Source organism: Lipophrys pholis (genome assembly GCF_963383615.2).
Source record: "Lipophrys pholis genome assembly, chromosome: 11".
Classification (NCBI taxonomy): domain Eukaryota; kingdom Metazoa; phylum Chordata; class Actinopteri; order Blenniiformes; family Blenniidae; genus Lipophrys; species Lipophrys pholis.
This window is the reverse complement of record NC_137631.1, coordinates 11,282,559-11,302,244: the sequence shown is the minus strand read 5'-3', so window position 1 is coordinate 11,302,244 and position 19,686 is coordinate 11,282,559. Positions and strand designations below refer to the sequence as shown.

The 19,686-nt window shown below is 40.7% G+C and overlaps 1 protein-coding gene across 1 annotated transcript in view; it reads right to left on the bottom strand.

Moving 5' to 3' along the window:
• srpk2 (SRSF protein kinase 2) overlaps positions 1–19,686 on the bottom strand; it is a gene marked incomplete at its 5' end in the record, with an annotated part of 69,274 nt that overhangs the window by 6,111 nt on the left and 43,477 nt on the right. The window contains 12 exon segments of the mRNA XM_080475041.1: positions 1,650–1,719; positions 1,796–1,903; positions 2,717–2,817; positions 5,470–6,531; positions 7,314–7,635; positions 8,333–8,373; positions 10,227–10,392; positions 11,673–11,779; positions 11,859–11,946; positions 12,441–12,528; positions 14,233–14,341; positions 17,402–17,553. Of these exon segments, the coding sequence (XP_080331167.1) occupies positions 1,650–1,719; positions 1,796–1,903; positions 2,717–2,817; positions 5,470–6,531; positions 7,314–7,635; positions 8,333–8,373; positions 10,227–10,392; positions 11,673–11,779; positions 11,859–11,946; positions 12,441–12,528; positions 14,233–14,341; positions 17,402–17,553 (2,414 nt within the window).

The window sequence follows — 19,686 nt, the reverse complement described above, 5'->3', positions numbered from 1 at the left end:
TAAATGTCTATTAAAATCAAAGTAAAGCAGATGCCAACTCTCTCTCAAGATTGGTGGCAAATTTGGTTGATATCCAACTTCCGGACAAATTCTAGATTTAAGATCTGTTTGTTGACGTTGTTGGGATCAATAGCCAATAAAAAGATGTATCGGAGTCATACTGGCATTTGGCTTTTAATTTAAAATTGGATGTCAGGTGGGGTCGTTCCTTATTTTTACAGAGACACTCAAGGCTTTGCACTATTGCTGAATTTACTATTCTAATGTCTTCCTTACGTTCCCCTCACAGCCAGTGCCAGACTCGTGCATTTTAATCAAGTAAAAATTTGCCTGAAATGCTATTTATTTCTATTCTGTTGGAAAAGAAAGAGACCCTCGCCCTCTATGGATACTCGTAGTGTCACATCCATTTCTTGGTTTGTTGCAGAAAAGGTGTAAACAGAGGCTGTCTGAACTTTTAGTGTCTCTGAAAGTCCTTCGGTGTTTCCATGTGAAGATTTCAGTGAACAGCAGGATGAAAATGAGTGGAGGCATAGCAGCAGAATTAAAGGACAGCTGACAGTGGATAGGAGGGTTTGGGGAGAGGGAAGGCTGTACTTTAAACTAATCTCACTTCGGGGGATCATTTCTATCCACTTTCAATACTTCCATCTTTTTTCTTTGAACAGCTTGGTCTCCATTGTTCAGATGCGTTTGGCAGAAGTCCGTTGGACAGTTGATACATTTAAAACTGTGCAGTGTTGTCAAAGGCCCTTATTCTTAGAAAGATTGGATGCCCAAAACAACCTAAACGTTTTCAAATGGGAGGAAATGTCCACTGAAGCACATTCTAACAAACAGACTTTAAGTCCAAGGGACGTATGAAGTTCTCCCAAACGCCAGTGAAGCAGTGATGGCAAAAATGGTGCTCAGCACACAGAAATTAGACAATATTCAGAACATAGATTTGGATATTTCCTAAACTGACTACATTGTAAAACTTTGGGAAAAGTTTTCCACCTGAACGTGACTACCCAAAAGCAGGTTTAACTACAGATATCAACAGAAAAGCCAAAACACTTGTGTTTCCAATCATGACAACAGCAGCCACCGAATACATTACAATTAAAGAGGTGAAACCAGAAGCGCCAATAAATAGTACGAGAGAAACAACCTGGGGATGTCACTGTCTCCTAACATTACACACTGTGTTGCACATAAACATAAATGAGTAACGACAGCCACACTCTTTTGAAATCCACATACTTATTTACCTTTGTTCTTAATTGGTTTGGCTGATTGATTAACTGGTTTCCTTTTTGTCCTCCTTCTTTTGTTTCATTAGCGTGATCCTCCTTCTGACTTGGTAAAGTACAACAACTGTATCACGGTGTTATAAAACCAGTGTAATTACAAACAGGTTCCTATTCAGCCAAAGTTAGACAGCCGCGTCTAAAATCAAAACCAGGACATCCGCACCAATCCGTCTGAACAATGGAGAAGAACTGCGAAGTCAGTCAACGACGAGGCCATTTCAAATATTTCAGACACTTTGCTCTTACTTATTATCACATATTATTGTTCATTTTCAACTTAACATTCACACTATTCATAACAGTCAAAACTGATTTCATTTTCTGTACGTATATGGAAAAGGTTTTGATGCTCACCCTCATCCCGGGAGTAATCCTCTCCAGAGTGGGGTTCAAACAGGTAATCTCCAGTGGCGAGCTCAAACGCCTGCAAGGAAACAAGTGTGCTCTTTTTGTTCCCGGTATGTCACATGTGGATGATTACATGCATGTGCTGTCCTCACCATGCACGCAGTGCTCCAGATGTCAGCGGGGGTACTGTAACCGGCTCCGATCAGGACCTCGATGGAGCGATACTGTCTCGTCTGGATGTCCTCCGTGAAGTGCTTGTGCTGTCGACGAGAGGAGAAAGAAGCTTTCTCTAGTTAAATCAGGCTAATGCAATAAGACTTATGAACCACACAAATACGCCTCGTGAGTCATTTTTATCGTTTGAAAAAAAAGAAAAAAAACTGAATCAAAATGAAAAACGACAGTGACTAATGTCAAATGAAGTTACATCGATGTCATATTCTTGGGAGTCAAAACCTTGTTATACAAAGTCACTGTTGCTTTGTTTCTATTTGTGTAATTACTCTGTGTGCTGACTGCAGGAAGTCACTTTCTGCCAGAGTGTTCACATCTTGTCCTTTATAAAAGACAGCCCACTGAAAACAACAGTGTCATTCAAACACTGAGGAGAGTTCAGGGTTTGACGCCACATGTGTTCTCCTCTTCTTCCTCCTTTTCTTTTCGTGACCTGAATCAAGTGTCCTCCACGACTGAAGCTTCTAATAGAGCAATTATTTAATGGTATAGCAATATTTAAACACTTGTAAGCAATATATATATCCGTATAAGTTACGAAACCCTCCTTCGAGATATGAACAGCAGCAAACAAAGTGGCAGCTGTCTGGCAAATTTTCTTTCTCCCTCTCGTGGTTGATGCACGAAACAATTCTTTGTCTCTTTTCTGGACTCTAACAGCAGCAATAAAGCACCACTGCTGTTACTTGTTTCTTATTGTCATGTGATTGCTGTAAATTAAAAAAAAAAAAAAAAAAAAAAAAGGGACCTGTGGCCAGTTCCCAGCTGCAACAACATGTGATACGAAAACGTCTCTCTTATGTATTCAGAAGTTCTGCTCAAAAGACAAGGAGTCTTACCACCCAGCAGGCATTTCCAAGATCAGCGATTTTGACTCGAATTGATTCAGCGTTGCGAGGGTCTAGTGGGTTTATCAGCAGGTCTGCGGCTCTGGCCCTGACTGGAAGGAAATAGATAGAGAGGAATGGTGTGGGGTTCAAATATATAAAGACACAAGGAAACATGCAAGGCATCGTGTTCACTGGGTAGTGACTATAAACACCACCTTCACAAGGGATGGGGGGAGGTGGGGGGGAGGGAACAAACCTGAAGCAGATGATTTGGCTGAGGGGAAAAAAAAAAAAGGGTGTATCTCAGAACTTGCTGTACTCACAAGTTTTATTGACAGTTTGTTTCTACTTACTGAGCTCCAGGGACCCTGAAACAACCCTGGAGAGAAAATCTTTGGTGTCCAAGTTGATGATTTAAAATGAATGTTGTAGGTGGATGAGTAATGGTGAGGATGTGTCATAAATAACAAACTAGAGGTGATATTTGAACATGAAAATGAAGAAATATATTCAAATTTATTCTAAAGGACATATACTCATAATGCAGTGAGCATTTGTTGGGTAATTTGGTAATGTACCTTAGACTCTTTTCTGTGAATGTGCGTTCAAAGAAAATTCACTAATATGTACATTAAAATTCATTTTCGAACAGAAACCGCAGGTTATTTGTTTATTTAGCGTATTTAGCAGCAATAGGACATGAAATAGTTGGATTTTTATACCCTGTGCTACATCCCGATTCAAAAAAACACTTTTTACTTCAGATAACTTGTGTAAATGACCTTCATAAATGTGATATATTCAAACTGTGTGCATTCACAGGAATTGAAAGATGGCATGGTCACCATATCAGTTATTCCCTACAAGGTTCAGCAAGCTCCCAAACTTGTCAGGAAGCGTTCGATTGGATATCAAAGGACACTTTACCATTTGAGATATAGAATTTCTGCTAATGGGGATCACAAACAGAATAAACATCATTTCTGCATCAAATCTAAAGACCCCCCAAAGTTCAAGCAGAGGGAAAAATAAAAGCTGCTTTGTTGTGTTGCAACCGAACAGAAACTGAAATGTTCATATTGACATTGAAGTTTGATCTAAAAACATCAATAAAGGTTTTTTTTAATGAATCCCACTGTCAGGTCTCAGGAATACTATGGAAATAAATTCGGATCAAAAATCTATTTGAAATCTAGTAACAGAAATGCCTTTTCATTTTCAGATTAAAACTGCATTTTTGACTGATAAATAAAATGAATAATCAATCATCCAAACTGCATTTTCATTTTCAACCTCAAGACTGCTTATTCTGTGACTTAAAAAGAAAATGACTTTTGTAAGATTTAATTTTCAACAGTTTAGATGTTTTATTCTTAATTTTATCTATGAGTCCAAAAGGCAGTTTTTGTTCACTTCCATAGAATACACATGTAATTCTTAATTTGGATTACAGAGTTAAACCGAATACAACTCAAATTTGCTTCAAAATAAGAGAAAATATATCAACTTCGATAGAAACCTTGGACACTGGCAGACGAATTGAGCAAAGCGTCTGAGAGAAGATTGAAAATATGGAACTACTGCTGAGTCCGTCATCGTCCATGAACGCCTGTAGAAATGCTTCTTGCACGAGACCCATTAATCCAACCCAAGAGCACCTTTCCATGGCAACTTTCCAGGAGCAATGACCTCTTGCTGCAGGATATGAGCGCTGCCAAATTGTACAACATACATAACGTGGGAATACTTTCCAAGTGTCCTCAAAGTTCAAACTGTGTTACACAACTGTGTGTTAACAACAGTCAATACTTGTGCCACTGTTGGTGCTTGACCATCAATTACATGTGAGGTCGTAGCGTGCAACAACCAATGATGTAACTCCTGCCAATAATATAATAACTTGCCAATTGTGTTTTATAATATTTGATCCATTATCATAATAACACAACAGAATTGACATCATACGTTATTACAAGATTGAAGTAGGATTAAATCCTTAAAAATGTAATAACTGCAGCCGATAATGTAATAATACATGCACAGGGCTGCATTTCTTTTCAATAAAGGCTTTGTTTTGCGGGTTTTGTGCAGTTTGCTTATCAAAAATAAATATATTGGATGGGATAGTCGTCATATTCATTGGTTGAAAGTGCACACTCGGCAACATTCTGAGCCATGGTTGGAAAAAAAAATCTTACTATATATTACATTATAAGGAAGTTATTACGTCATTGGCCATTATTACATTATTGGTTATTACAGGGCGGTTGTGTTAACAGGAATATGTAGCGTTACTGGTTTTTTCACCTATTTATCGTGGTCGTACAACTTTGAGGCTTACTTGTGGACTTTATCAATGAGTAAATCTATCGAGGGAAATATCCGGAACTGCATCATCTTATATGGCTTCACTGACTATCACATGGCATCTGCAGGGTTAGATAATATCGCCAGATGAGTTTGTGAGGCAAGAAAAGAGGATTTCATTAGACTGACAGGCAACATTTGGCCAATCAGTTTACAGAGAATACAGGCGATTAAATAGTTACAGAAATCTGTGAATCTGCAGTACGCACTCTGCTTCTACTGATGCATCACTCAAGAGTTGGATATAATGGTTAAAATAAACATGGAAATGTTTATCATGTTCACTTTGACTGCAATTCCTCTCATGATTAAAAAAAAAAAAAAAGGCCTTTATTTGGACAAGAGTAGGAGTAAATGTGTGAAATTGTGAAATGTGATAAACACTTGCGACTCACCTTTGGGTGTGTCTCCTGTGCTTGAGGATGACACAGTGCGGCTGCGGTCTGCAGAGGGGCTGTTGGGTAACGGTCCAGCTCCTATGTCGGCCGTTCCAACAGAAACGGGGTTATCTGGTTCAGGGTCTAGAGGCAAGTCAGGGAAGATCGGCAGCCTGCCCTGGTGCTGCTCGCTGGAGCCGTTCGTCAGCACCGGCTCGCTCACTTCGCCGTTGTACAGCTCATACCCGGAGCTGAGAGAGTTATCCCTGTCTGTGTAGCTGAGCTCGGACTCCACCAGGGGGCAGAGGAGAGGCTCGGGGGTGGGCGAAGGAGGCGGAGGAGTGCCCGGGTTGGGCTTCAGTAACTCGGAGCCCAACAACACGTGGCCATTGGTTTTGGCCAAATTGGTTTTATTGTTGAGGGGTTTGACAGGGGAGGTGTTGTCCGTGAGGAGTTCAGTGGTCGTGTCCTCATCCTCGTCATCCTCGTCATCTTCTTCTTCCTCCTCCTCATCATCATCATCGTCATCATCATCCTCCTCCTCCTCCTCTTCTTCCTCTTCCTCATCCCCCTGCTGCTCCTTTGGGTTCTCTTCCTCCACTGCAGCCTCCTCTTCAATTTTGGTCTCAATCTTTGGCTCCTCTGCCGCATCCTCCTCTGCCTCAGTCTTATTATTCTCCTCCCCTTCCTCCTCCTCTTCCGCTCCTCCCTCCACCTTTTCCTCTGTCACCACCTCCTCATTCTCATCTTCTGTCCCTTTCAATTTCTCCTCCTTCTCCTCTTCCTCTTCCTCCTGCGGTTGTCCCCCATCCCCTTCCTGCCCCTCCTCCTCCTCATCCTCCTCCTCCTCCTGCTCCTCCTCCTCTACCCCTGGTTGTGATGGATTGCCATTACGTTCCTCTGAGGTTGGGGGAATAGGGGCATCTTTTTCAGCGACAGGCGTGGGTTCCTCCTCCTCTGCTTCATCGTCTTCTTCTTCATCATCATCTTCTTCTTCCTCCGCTTCCTCCTCCACCTCCTCATCGGGGTCATCATTAGCAACGTTCGGCACCTCACTCTGCTCCTGGGGAGGCGCTGCACCTAACACGAAACAAGGAAAGCAAGGAAGTGGGTGGGAAGGAGATATACAGTAAGCACAATAAAAGGCAGTGTGGGCAGAAAGAAGAAGAGCGGGAAAGGAGAATAAAAGAGGGAAAAGCAAGCATACGAGAATGAAAGAGATAGAGTGTGGTGAGACAGTGTGGAGGAGGGAGACGGAGAAGGATGGTGTTTTTTTTGTTTTATTTTGTGAATCAACCCAGCCTCCCTTGCTCAGTAGGGCGAGTGTGGGTTGAGAGGTTGGAGCCAATCCACATCCTATTCATTCACAGACAGACTACACAAACCTGCACAAGCACTCCACACTCACACACGTTCACTCAGGATGGAGACCTGCAAGAGCCTCTGCTCTGCTTTAGAAAGATACGTCTTAAAATCTTAAAAAATAAACTACATTTTCACTGGTTGATTTAATACCTAGAAATGTCCACCAAGCTGCTGTTAAAGTTTTCTTTATCCTATCTTACACTGTGAAAGTGGGTCATCCTTCCACACTGACCTCATGAAACCCTCGCAAGAAATGTATCTCATTCATTTCACAGTGCCATATTACGACACAAATGTCCATCAAAGTCTGAAATATACTGGTGTAAAACCTATACAGAAGGTGGACACAAGTTTTAAGAGAATTAACAAAACACCTGACAGGCACCGGTAATATGAATGCAAATAAAGTCAAATGACAAAAGAAAAACACTAATTTTCCAGGTCAAACCAGCAGCTCTCATCAGAAAAGCCTCCCAGGAGCACAGAAGAGGACTCACATGTATGATTGGTCAACCTGATAGGCCTCTCCCTTTCGCCTCCCTCCTCCTCCTCATCTTCCCCGTCCTCCTCATCGTCATCGTCGTCATCGCTCTCTCCCAAGGCCATGCTGGGGCCCGGAGGCTTGGGCGGCTTCTGCAGCGGTGAGGACTGGTTGTGTTGGCTTCCCTCCTTCTCTCCCCCCTCTTTGGCTTGCTCCTCCCTGATCTCAGCCTCTCTCTCCAAGGCTTCAATCTCCAACATCCGCCTCTCCAGCAGCTCAGCTTGCCGCTTCTGTTTCTTCTTCAGCTTCTTCTTCTTGTTCTTGGAGATCTTTCCCACCTGGGATGGAAAAAGAAGGGAAGTCACAAGGAAGCAAAACACAAATGAATGGGAGGTATTCAAGAAAATGACTGGTGTGGTACAGATTTGATTGGTGGTTTATGGCTTATACGTAATATCTTGCGTGTCATTTGTAGCATTAAGTGTTCATAAATAAGTAAAAAAACAATTTCCTGGACGAATATGATAGTTAGAATTAATAACAGATGTATGATGTTTTCTTGACTGTGGTGTACTCAGTACATTTTCTGCATCTTTAACAGTTGAGGCATTACTCGAACTTCATATTTTTATTATTCTGCTTCAACCTTAATGCGTATTTATCTAGCAATGTACGTATGTATTTATTTATTTAAACCCCCCCCCCCCCCCCCTCTAATTCTTATTTTATTTTAATTAATTTAAAAATATTTTTCTGACATTTAATGGTGCCTCCAGTTTTTCCCTTCTGAGGGTTTCTTCAGCCATTTGTTTTCAATGAGTAATGTTATGTTGTGTTTGGGAGACGGGAGGTTGTTTTTCTGTTCTTGTCGTGTAAAGCACTTTGGGTTGCATACTATTCATATGTAAAGAGCTGTACAGAGTTTAATTGCTTGATCATTCATTTTCTGTGTGTCTCTCTGTGTTTTTATTTACTGGCGTGTGTGTGTGTGGAGTATGTTTGAGTGTGTATGCATGGCTCTCGCTTCATACTCACATCTGTTGTACTCACCGGTTTGAGCTGGGGCGCTGTGCTAACTGACAGACAGAAAGAAAAACAACAGGAATCAAACACTGTGAGGTTTCACCGACATCAATCCGTAACGCAACCGAGGTGATAGCTCACTGGGTGTTTTTTTTAAACTGGAAAGCAGATTGATTCTGGAGACTTCCTGTAGGTGAAAACTGGAGAACAGCCTGTCCTTTGTAGATCAGGAAAACCACCAGTATGAATAGTTTGATCCACTTATGCTTTCCCCTGATTCCGTACATTAGAGTACATGTGTATATGAAAGATCTAAACATTGTAGCTAAATAAATCTGCAATATTTTCCTTAGATAGCTATAAGCTCATTATAACAGAGTAAAAGAGAATATAGAGCCCCAATGCATGTGCCGCATATCGAGTTGTTCTCAGGGAGAACAGAAATAGAAGCCAGTTCAAATTTGCTGACGTCAGCACAAGATTTATTTGTTTTGCGTCTTTAATCACAGATGGATTCGGTCACCCTGGACTCCTCTTGCTTTGACAGCTGATGGTCCCGCGCCCAACGTTGCACATGTAGAAACGTAAGCTGTATAATTTGGTTACCCTAAGGCTCAAAAACGACTCGTCTGGCTGATGCAAGCAATTGACAGCTCACTGAGGGGGGTAGGGGTTCACCGGGGGGACAGGGTTCACGCTGAGTTCGTCAAGTACATTTCTTTTAAGAAGTTCTCTTTCGCAGAGGAGGAACTTGGTGACGAGCGATGGAAGGAGAAAAAAAAAATATCTGTAAAATACCAAGAAGGGAGCAACTTGATGAGGCACGAAAGACTTTACTCTGAGTTCTTTTTGTGAAACACTTCAGTAGTAATAATGATCTTTGAGATGGAAAAAATAATAATAAATCAACCTTTGGATAGCATGAGATTCATTCCTTTCATTGCAAATGACAACACAAAAAAAGATCTGGAAAATAAGCAGAGGATACACAGCTTGTTTAAATCCACTAAATATAACAACCTAAAACAGTTTGAACCTCAAAACCTTACAATATTCGCATAGTGGTAACAGCATGTGTGTATAGAATTTCTTTCGGGTATGAAGATATAAAACGTTTTTATTGCTTCTTCTTAGTAATTGATAGTTATTATTTTGTTTTCGCCTGCTTTTTCAGCTGATTATTCATTGAGAAAAAAAAAGAAGAAGAAAATGGGGGGAAAAAAGTGAAACTTTCAAACAAACCCTTAAGCATAGCTAGTAATACAGACAGGTTGACTGAAATGTCACAAATTTATTTACCACATACAACAAATAGAAAAGGTGAAGTGGTAAATAACCTCTGATAATAAAGGCTACTGCTCTTTTAAAGGTCTGGCAATTACGGAAGATATCATATTTTTAGTGTCTCCTTTCAAGGTACGATTTAGTTGGGATGTACTCCTTCTAGTCAGCTGCTGATCTATTTATAAAAATGTACTTCGCCTTCACAGCAATTAAGTCTATTTACCAGCAGATTACATATGAAAAGGCAGCACAAACTTCACCATCTCACATTTGTTCAAATCACTGAGCGCACACAAGTGTGTCCGAACGTCACATTCAAACTCTTGCTAATTCACCTGTAATTCACTGTAGCCTGGATAACATAAGTGGCATAGATGTCAGGGGTTAGAGTCACTGAGTTGTTAATCCTGTGGTTAGAAATGAGCTCCTAACGAATGGGGAAGCTTTAACATCTCAGCAGCATCCAAATATAATCCTAAGAAAGAGAGAAATACACCTAACAACACCACTAAAGATGTCTCATTTGTTTAACTTGAACTTCAAATGCATTTCTTATGGCTCCACCACAGATTATAAAGCAGCACCTTTAAAATACACACTGGGACTGCGTTGGTGTCCTTACCAGCAGATCCTGATGGCGGAGGAGCTCCAGCTTTCTGCCATTCCGTCGCCTCCATGGCCATACGCCTGACAAAGACATCGTCTACACACATCAGGATGTTCTCCGGCTTGATGTCCGTGTGAATGATTTTACATTTTGTATGGAGATAATCCAAACCCTGCAGGACCTGCAAACACAATAAGATAAAAAAGACACACATTTTATGACTATTGCTCACAGTTGAAGCATGTGCAGGCTCAAATAAGCACTGCCTTGCTACCAGTCCATCTTCATCTCCTTGTCAGCTACTTCCCCTCTCAATCCTTTTCTCCTTCGGGGAGCCAGATTACTCATTCGTCTAATGATTGTCGTTTTCTGAGAGCAGAAAGAGGAAACTGTTGATGTTTTTGTTTCGCTGTTTCTGCCATTTGTTTCTGTCTGGAGGCTCAAAAGTGAAGACGAGAACAGTCTCATCTAATTTCATCTCGTCTTGAGCTCGGCGTTCAAGAGGCTGGCAGCGGCTGAAATGATTTGACCTCTTCACGCGCTGATCAGGTGAGACAGAAACGCCTCAATGCCCCACGGCTGACAAAAACAGTGGTAATGAGTGTATCGCCATTAGGCATTTTCTTTTCACTCAGAGTTCATCTCTTTGAAACTGTATTCGAGAGATGGAAAGAAATTAAGTAACTTTTTTAAATATCAGCCTGAATACAAATGTATAGTATGCATTTCACTTTAAGCCTGTTGCCAACAGGTGTGATTTTAATGCCCAAAAAATGTACTGAAATATTACTCATTGTCAACCCAGGAGAGCTCCTTCTGATTGGTCAAATATGTTGACATACAGAATATGAATGCGGTCAGTCCAGTAGATATCACAGTTCTGATACATTTGCATTAAATCGTGCAGCCCAAGTTTGTGTCCATAAAAGTTGTGAGGATGAAGAGGAAAAAAGCATTGAGATAGCAAAAGGTTAATGGGTGGCTATGCTCACTGATGTACTTGGTCCCATGCAGACCCTAGCTCGCAACTTCTGCTCAGTTCTTGTCGGTTAGCTTTTGGGATGTTAACGGATAACCGTTTCCAAATAAATGCCAAAAAACAGCGAAGAAATGTCCCATACAAAGCGGATGAGAGAGACTTAATAGGTGAAATCAAAGGAGATCAGCGCCTGTTGCCATGGAGACGTTCCAATCTCAGTGTTTCACGCAGTGATGTTGCTCCCTGACAGGGGAGTTAGCATCAATACGAGCTAACAGCTAACAGGCCAGCAACGCTAGCTCAGTTCCGCAAACAAATGTGGCTTTGGCGAAGGTCTGCGCCCTACTGAGTTCTAGTTCTCAATGTTTCAGCTCAGGACACTTTGAGAAAAAAAATCTTATTTGATAAAGGTTGAATAATCTGTGCTTTAAATATGAGAGATTTCATGTCCGTATGATGATAGGAAGTGTTAGTGCCACTACCTGTTTGATGATGCTCTTGACACACGGCAACGGCAGACCTTGGTAGTTGGATTTAATAATCCATTTGAGCAGGTGGTGACCCAGCACCTCAAACACCATACACACATCTGACATGGGGAGTCAAGGATTCACATTATTAGAACTCTGTCATGCACACAAACGCGCGTCGGGTTTTAATCAGGATACGTATGCCGTTGACTCCGGAAATCTTGAAGTCATCAATCAGCTGAACCACCATGTCCTTGTTGGGATCACCGGGGTCACTTTCTCTCACCTGGAGGACAAGATGAGCAATAAGACAAAGTCAGTATGGCAAAGATGAAGAGATGAAAAGACACAAGTAAATACAAAAAAAGACACAGACAGATTAAGAATAGATTCAAACTCGAGGAATCAAATGACTGAAGAAGGCTGAAACAGAAGAGAAAAGAAAAGTCTTGAAGAGAACAAGAAGGCAAGAAAGGCACATGAAGGAGGTAAAGATGCTGAAGAATTCACTGGAAGATGACTGTCCTCTGTATCGAGCATGCAAGATAAATAACAAGTACATCCTTAGTGTTTGGTGTTAACAGAGAGACAAAATAAAAATGGAATATCTGAGGTGTCAATGAAAGAAAAGAATGAAAGGTGGAAATAAGAAGGAAACAGAGAGAAAAGAAAGAATGGCGTTGAAGCACAGAAGAGGAAAGAGAGAAGCGTGATGAGAAGGAAAACACATCATGAAAGAAATTCCAAACATTGAAAAGGTCAAATTAATCAGATTCTCACGCATCGCAGCAGTTTGATCTCATCCAGGGCCGTCTCTGTGTAATGCTGGGCGCTCTTCACCACCTTCATCGCCACAAAATTCTTCACTCTGAAATGCCACACACACACACACACACACACAAAATACACTTTCACTTTAGACTGACTCACTTGGACCAGGTTTTTGGAGCCAGCGATGCTGATTACCAGGATGAAAATAGGAATTACCACAAGATGCAGTATTAACTAGCAATTGTTCGCACGGCCCACACTGCCACTGGAAATGCATATGTATGAGTCGAGTGGCATTTTATCACAAAGGAACAATCTCAACTTTATGAAATGATAAAGCATTGACAGACCTCTGTTCTCAAATGGCCCACTCATGCAAGTTTTGATCGACCGACATCATGCTGGATATTTAGAAGTGCTTGTCCTACTTCTTTATCTGCTATATGTCCTTATGTACGTCTGTAGACTGAATTCTTGGTATTTTAGCAACACCCCAGGAGACTGTGATGGCCAAATGTTTAAGATAACGTACTCAAAAAAGCATACACGGATTCCCCTTGAAAAGGATTCATGACATGTTGCATTTGTCTGGACAGACATTAACATCTAAACCCTTGCTGGACGTTGGGAGTCATATAATTATCATACAAATTCTCATCATGAAGACGTCTCATCAGAAAGGCTTCATCGGGACTGATAGGAGTTAGGAATACTCTGACCTCTATAATATATATAACTAATATATACATCCTGATGTGTGTAGACTAATATATACAAACTGCTTGACAGTAATTCTAATTTCTTCATAACATTGTCTCAAAACAGTCAAACATTGTTAGCTATTGCAACGCTATACAAGTGCAAAACATCTGAAAACATGATGCTTCTGATCACAGTGACAGCAACCATCAGGATGCAATTAAAAGAAATGCTTTGTTTTAGAGAGAGAGGAGTGGTGTATCATTTGTAATTTGCTTTGATAAAAGAAACAAATGAAGACTTATGTCTGTGGCAGGCAAGCACAAAATGGACAAGCATCAGATGAACATAAAACAACATCAAAATATCTAATGGTGAAGAAACCAAATCAAAAAAACAGACACAATTAAAAAATAAAGGGGTAAAAGAAGCAAAAGAACAAAGCAAAAGAACAGGGGAAAAAAAACAATTATTTACCTGTCAAATGAGGAGGTACAAAATAAGACAGTACACTCCGTGCAAGTTACATAGAGTGAAATAAAAGGATTTGCTACAGATTGTGACTGAGTGCCGACAGTAACTCAACCTCAATCCACTAGTTTATGACCACCATTAGTGTAATTAACACCAGTGACATGAGTAAATGAGTTTGTGCGTGTGCGCGTGTTCGTCAGCGAAAGGTGACACTGGGTCGATGATACGGCCGTCCATCCAGCTCGGTTGCCACGTTACCACAGCAAATAACATTATAGTGTGAATGGATGGTGACAGCGCAGGGTGGTGTGAGTGGCAGCTGATATCAGAGGGATGTGTAAGAGCCTGGCAAAGCCTGTGTGTGTGTGTGCGTGCATGCGTGCGTGCGTGCGTGCGTGCGTTCGTGCGTGCGTGCGTGCGTGCGTGCGACACAGTTGGTATTAAGCATATGAGGGCTCTTTCTGAGTCATGACATGTTTCTGGGGAGTATGGGTGGGTCTTTAGTGTGTATGTGCATGAGGGAAACATGAAGCAGGATCTGAAAGCCTATACTATACAATGTCATGCCTGTGTGTGTGTGTGTGTGTGTGTGTGTGTGTGCGTGCATGTGCGTGCATGGAAGACTCACTGTATGTCCCAGCACAGCCATACGGTGGAGAAGTGGCCCCACCCCAACTTCCTGATCACATGGTACCGCCCGTTGAACAAATCCCCGATCTTCACCGGATGGTACCCTCCTGAGCGAGAGAAAGACAGAGATGATGAAGGTTACAGTCAATGACATACTATTTATTCAAGAGGAAGAGGTGGAGGAAGAGCAGCAGTGGAGAAGGAGGAAGGTCAAACTGAGAGCATGTGAGGCCTGAGGATGATGATGGGTATTGAAACAACCGAGCCCCTGGAAAGCTCAGAAATAAACATCACTTTGAAATATTCAAATAAAAGCAAGAATAAGTATTTTCTTGGCTGATTCATTAACTGAGGAAATTGTCAAAAAAGTGTTCATGTGTTCAGGGGTGTGTGAATAACCGTTTTTTTTGTTGTTGTTTAATTTATCAATAAATATGCACCACATTATGGAGATGACAAAACTATATTTAAAAGTTTATAAGCTATGTTATTTTCGTTTGGAAGGTTAAATGTGTTTTATGATTTCAGCCAAATGTCATCTGATGCTTGAGGGACAAAAAATGTCTCTTTCGGTCATAAAGGTTGCAGACCCCTGACCTGACTAGGGCAATATGAAACACTACAAATGAAGCCTGTTATACATTCTTCCTTTGGCTATATTAAATATAGAGTTCAAGTTAACTGAAACCCTTTTTCAAGAACAGCTGAATACATTTTATGATCATGTTTAAGTCTGTAATTTGCGGTGCTGTTAAATGACTCTGCACATGCGGAGAGGCGATTCTGAAGGTTAAAATAATTCATTCCACTACTGAGCACATTCTAATCAGCTCTGCATCATAATCTAAAAACTGAGTATCAACTGGCAATGAATTTAATTAAGTATAGGTAATTAATGATGAGCTAAGGCAAGGGCAGCGCTGACTTAAAGGTTAAGAAAGTAAGCTTGTTTCTGGAAGTGGGTTCGAATGCAAACCGGGTCATTATTGTGGGTTACTGAACAAGAGACTCAAGAGTAGAAAAGCTTTGCCAAATCAAATATATGGCTCACACCATCCTTATAGCAGACCCCGGATGGAGGCAGCCAAAACGCACCACCACCAATTAGTTGGGTCATTTTGCAGACGACTGGTTGTTTTTTCTATTTGCTGTGGGAGATATATGAGTGAAGACGGGGTTTCCTGCCTCCACTGAATGACTTCCATTTCAGGTGGGGACAAAACCCGTCCTTACTCATTGTGCTTTTCTAGCATAAAGCTTCGGCTGGATGGCCGAATGAAAGACAGATCAAAATAATGCAGTGCTGCATATTGTCCTACTTTTATGAGACCTTCAAAAACAACACCTAACACTGAGAAATAGGAATTCAGGATGGGAAGTATCTCACGGGATGATGAGTTCAAATAAAACAACAACCGGAGCCTGTAATTTAAAGTTTTTTCTCTTTCAGTGAGGTTCAGGGACGACTGCGAGGGAAGATGGAGATCAGCTTGTTCTTTCCACTGAGTCACACATAGTGTGTGTATGACCAAATGACAAGTCCGACTGAGATACAGTTTTTCAAAAAATGATTTAAATCTTTATTCATTTGCAGAAATACATTTTTCAAATCACAAAATGATAAGGATTAACAATGAACTTTTGTTCAGCTGTCATTGTATTTAAAGTGCTATTGAAATAAAGTCGACTTACTGAAGTTTAAGATTATCCTGCCAAAGACAAACAGGAAACAAATTTCCTGGGTAAAGTCTGACCTGGGACACACTGGCTCATCCTGTAGCATTGGGACATTCACCAGTGGCCTGGTCGCTTTTTAATATTAGAAAATGAGCAGTCTGAACTGCCAGTCTGACAACAGAAAGCCAATTAGAATGCAGGAGATTAGTCATAAACCCTCTCATCCTTTTTTACAATCTCTATCTCTCAGTTTTTATTAAATGTGACCCTTTCACAATCAAAATGAGTCAACAGAAAGTCCCCGCTCACAGATTGATCACTTTATGAGTAAAGACAGAATAACACATTAGTTGTAGGCAAATGAATGCACATTTACCATGTAACTGTAACACCTGAGGTTTGTCTGTCGTCTCCCAATGGGAAGGTTGCCGGTTCATCTCCCGCGGAACACACGTCAAAAGTGTCCTTGAGCAAAACGCTGAACCCAAAGTTGCTCCCAATGGAAGGACTTGCTTGGCAGCTGCTTCCATTGGTGTGTGAATGTGTGTGTGAGTGTGATGAACACTGTAAAGTGCTTTAGGACTGCTGAAGCGGTGGAAAAGTGCTATATAAGTGAAATCCATTTACATGTAGTTAAAGTCTGCACCACTAACAAGAAAACTTAACTCAAAGTATGTCCAAACACGTAAAATATTAATTGAGATAAGAAAGGAGGACTAAGTAGTTGAAGGTTTTTAATGCAAAATTTGGCAAGTCATTATATAGAGCATGCAACCGTCACAAAATCTGTCATGAAGTTCTTATTCTTAATATCATGAAGATAAATCTCTTATTATGTTCTTCTCAATAACTCCAAAGGAAAAAACTCTGGGCTGGGAAAAGGCCCCTGACCTCCAGCATTCTCCTGCTGCTGCCCCCATTAAGTTCTTTGAAAGCACTGACATATTGCATGAACCTGATGAAAGAGAGACGGACAACAAGCACATATCCCACACTGCCTACAGACAACAGCTGTCTCTGGATGGAAGCATAAAACGTCCTTTTTCAGGTTGCATTGTGGCATCGCATCTACAAACACCGCAACTTCTATTTATAAAACCTGCTCATACCAATTTAGATTATACTACAGCATTGTACACACCGTGTACACTTCTCATGTTGAAGAAAGAGAGAAAACATGCAAGGAAGAAACTTTTTTTTTTTTTTTTTTAAACAAGAAGTGCATGAAATACACAAGATATGGATCACTTAAGTCTTTTATCTTATAGAGCTTTCTGACAGTGGATCTTCCTAAACTTCAAAATCAAGAGTATTTCCACATAAAGAAAAACAAGCTATCCAGAAAAAAAAAAAGCTCCCTTTGTGTTTGCGGTGGGATATGAACAAAGCTAATGACTACAGCTCCTCACAACAGATATAGAAAGTGAAAACGGTCAGCTGAGAGATTTTAGAATGGCAAGTCCCGTCTGCGTGCGGAGTGTGGCTCTGACCTTTGCAGTAGTCCGCAGGATCCTCCTGCTCCTCATCATCGGAGCCCAGGATCTCCTCCTCCGGCTCCGGGGGCCCCGCCGGCTCAGGGGGAGGTGGAGGGGGTGGAGGGGGAGGAGGGGCGCTCACCGGGGATTTCTGCTGGGTCTCAGGCCTGCGGAGACACGGCAGCAAGACAAAAAGTTCAACGTTCCATCAGAGCAGGTCATTTTCACTTTGCGCGCCTGTGTGTGGCTCTAGGTGTGACTCACAGCAAGCGAAAGCAAACTAATACCCCGTGACATTTTCGTGCGTATAAATGTCAGCGCTTAAAGTGGTCAAAACTGCTGGTTCATGAAACCTTTTACATTTTCTGTCCTTTTGGGAGAAAACAAAATTCACAGAGTGACGTACTCTGTGACTGCTTCAGACAAATGAAGCTAAATCTGCAGGTGGCATGCCCATCAATATTCGGGAATAAAGTGTTATTTATCAAATACAAATGGATTAAAGCTGGGAAAACTCAAATATAAAATGGAGAGAATTAGTCTCTGGAAGTTACAGATCATCAAATACCAATAAAGCCCAACAAAGTGGTGTTTGGTTTGGTATTTTCTGCAAGTGAATGACCAATAATATGCACATAATATGCAATTGTCTTAAAACTAAATGCTAGTAATCATACAATATTTTACTTGAAAGCTTTAATGCAGTAAAGTTCCATAGATATCAGTCTATCACAAAAAAGTAAGCAAACGTCTGTTTGATAGTTTATCCCTTGTCAGAATCGTATACGAATAAAAAGCCCCAGAATTCAACTTGCTTTTAATAGGGATCAGCTTATATGCCTATAGTGAAACATTCGTTATGATGAAATTAAACAGAATGACCATAAAGACTAACAGCGTCCCAGAACAGAAACATAGCTGCATACGGTTGAAGGATTGATAATAGTTTTAAAGTTGAGAGACAGTCAGGTTAAACCAATCCACTCCCACCCAACACCTCAGAGATAAATCAGCACTTTAAAAAAAAAAAAAAAAGCTGTCCAAAGTAAGCCAGAAAGAAATGATATTTTCACTCCTGTAAGTGTGTGGCACTGGATGACACTAACCTCTCAGTCTATGGTCAGTCCGTTCACCTACTGACCTTTGTAGACTTCACTCTCTTTTTCTAAAATGGAACTGAATCCGCGAGAAATAAACTACTAAATAGACTGCAGAGCAATGGCAGCCTCTTTCTCTTGACCTGGCTACATTTTGACCATCTCGCAGGCACTTTTATCGACCAGGTAAGGGAGTCTGCGTTCTACATGAAGCCACACACACTGTAGCTCTTTCTGGAAATTTTTGGAAGCGACCCTGTAATATTTCTTGTTTCAGAAGATCCCAACACGTCTTCTTGAGTGGCTACATCTTCTGCAGGATTTGTATTACAATACAACACACAGACAATAGCAACTATGGACACTCGTGTGTCGCCAGTTCAAAGAACACAAACAAAGGCACAACATATCATGAGTACCATCATAATATAAAAAAAAAAAAACCACAAGCACAAATCAAATTTGTGCATATGAAGAATCCTATAGTGGTTACAGTAATTAATGTGGTTCAGCTAGAATAAACCAAAAGAAACAGATTCCTGGGGGAGGATGAGATGAGATGGGTCAATGGATTATTTACAGTATTTCTATCCTAGTGGTTGTGGTGTTAGTTCAGAAAAGTACAAAAATAGATTTATTTGGCAGTAAGTAAAAAGACAATTCCAATCTTCGTATTGTAGCCAAAATATTTTTTTCCAGCACATAACTATGTATGTTAAGTGCTTCACAAAACGTATCAAACAGTAATTACTATCACCACAGTTATTCTTCTTAACAAAAAGTCCCTTAGCTTTTAGTCTACATCGTAAAGTACTGTTTGATGTAATGATGAAAGCACACTGGGAGCACCCATCCACGATGATATGCTTATATATGCTCATATACATAACCCTAAGTTGCTGGAATATTTTTTAAACAAGCAATAGAACAAACTGTCCAAGGACAAGCTTATTTTACAAACGGAATTTATCTTTATTACATTTTTAACAAAGTCAATACTAACATGAGTTTTAATTGAATAATCAATCGTTATATGCTTCATATTCTATTATCTTTCTTTTTTTTTTTTTTTCTTCACAAAAATGTAATAAAAAAAATTTATTGGGTAAAAGGCATTGAGACCCTGAGATATTTTCTCCCACTGCAACTCTCCTGAAGCTCTTTAGCGCACCCCAAGAGGCCCACACACCCCAAAAATCACAG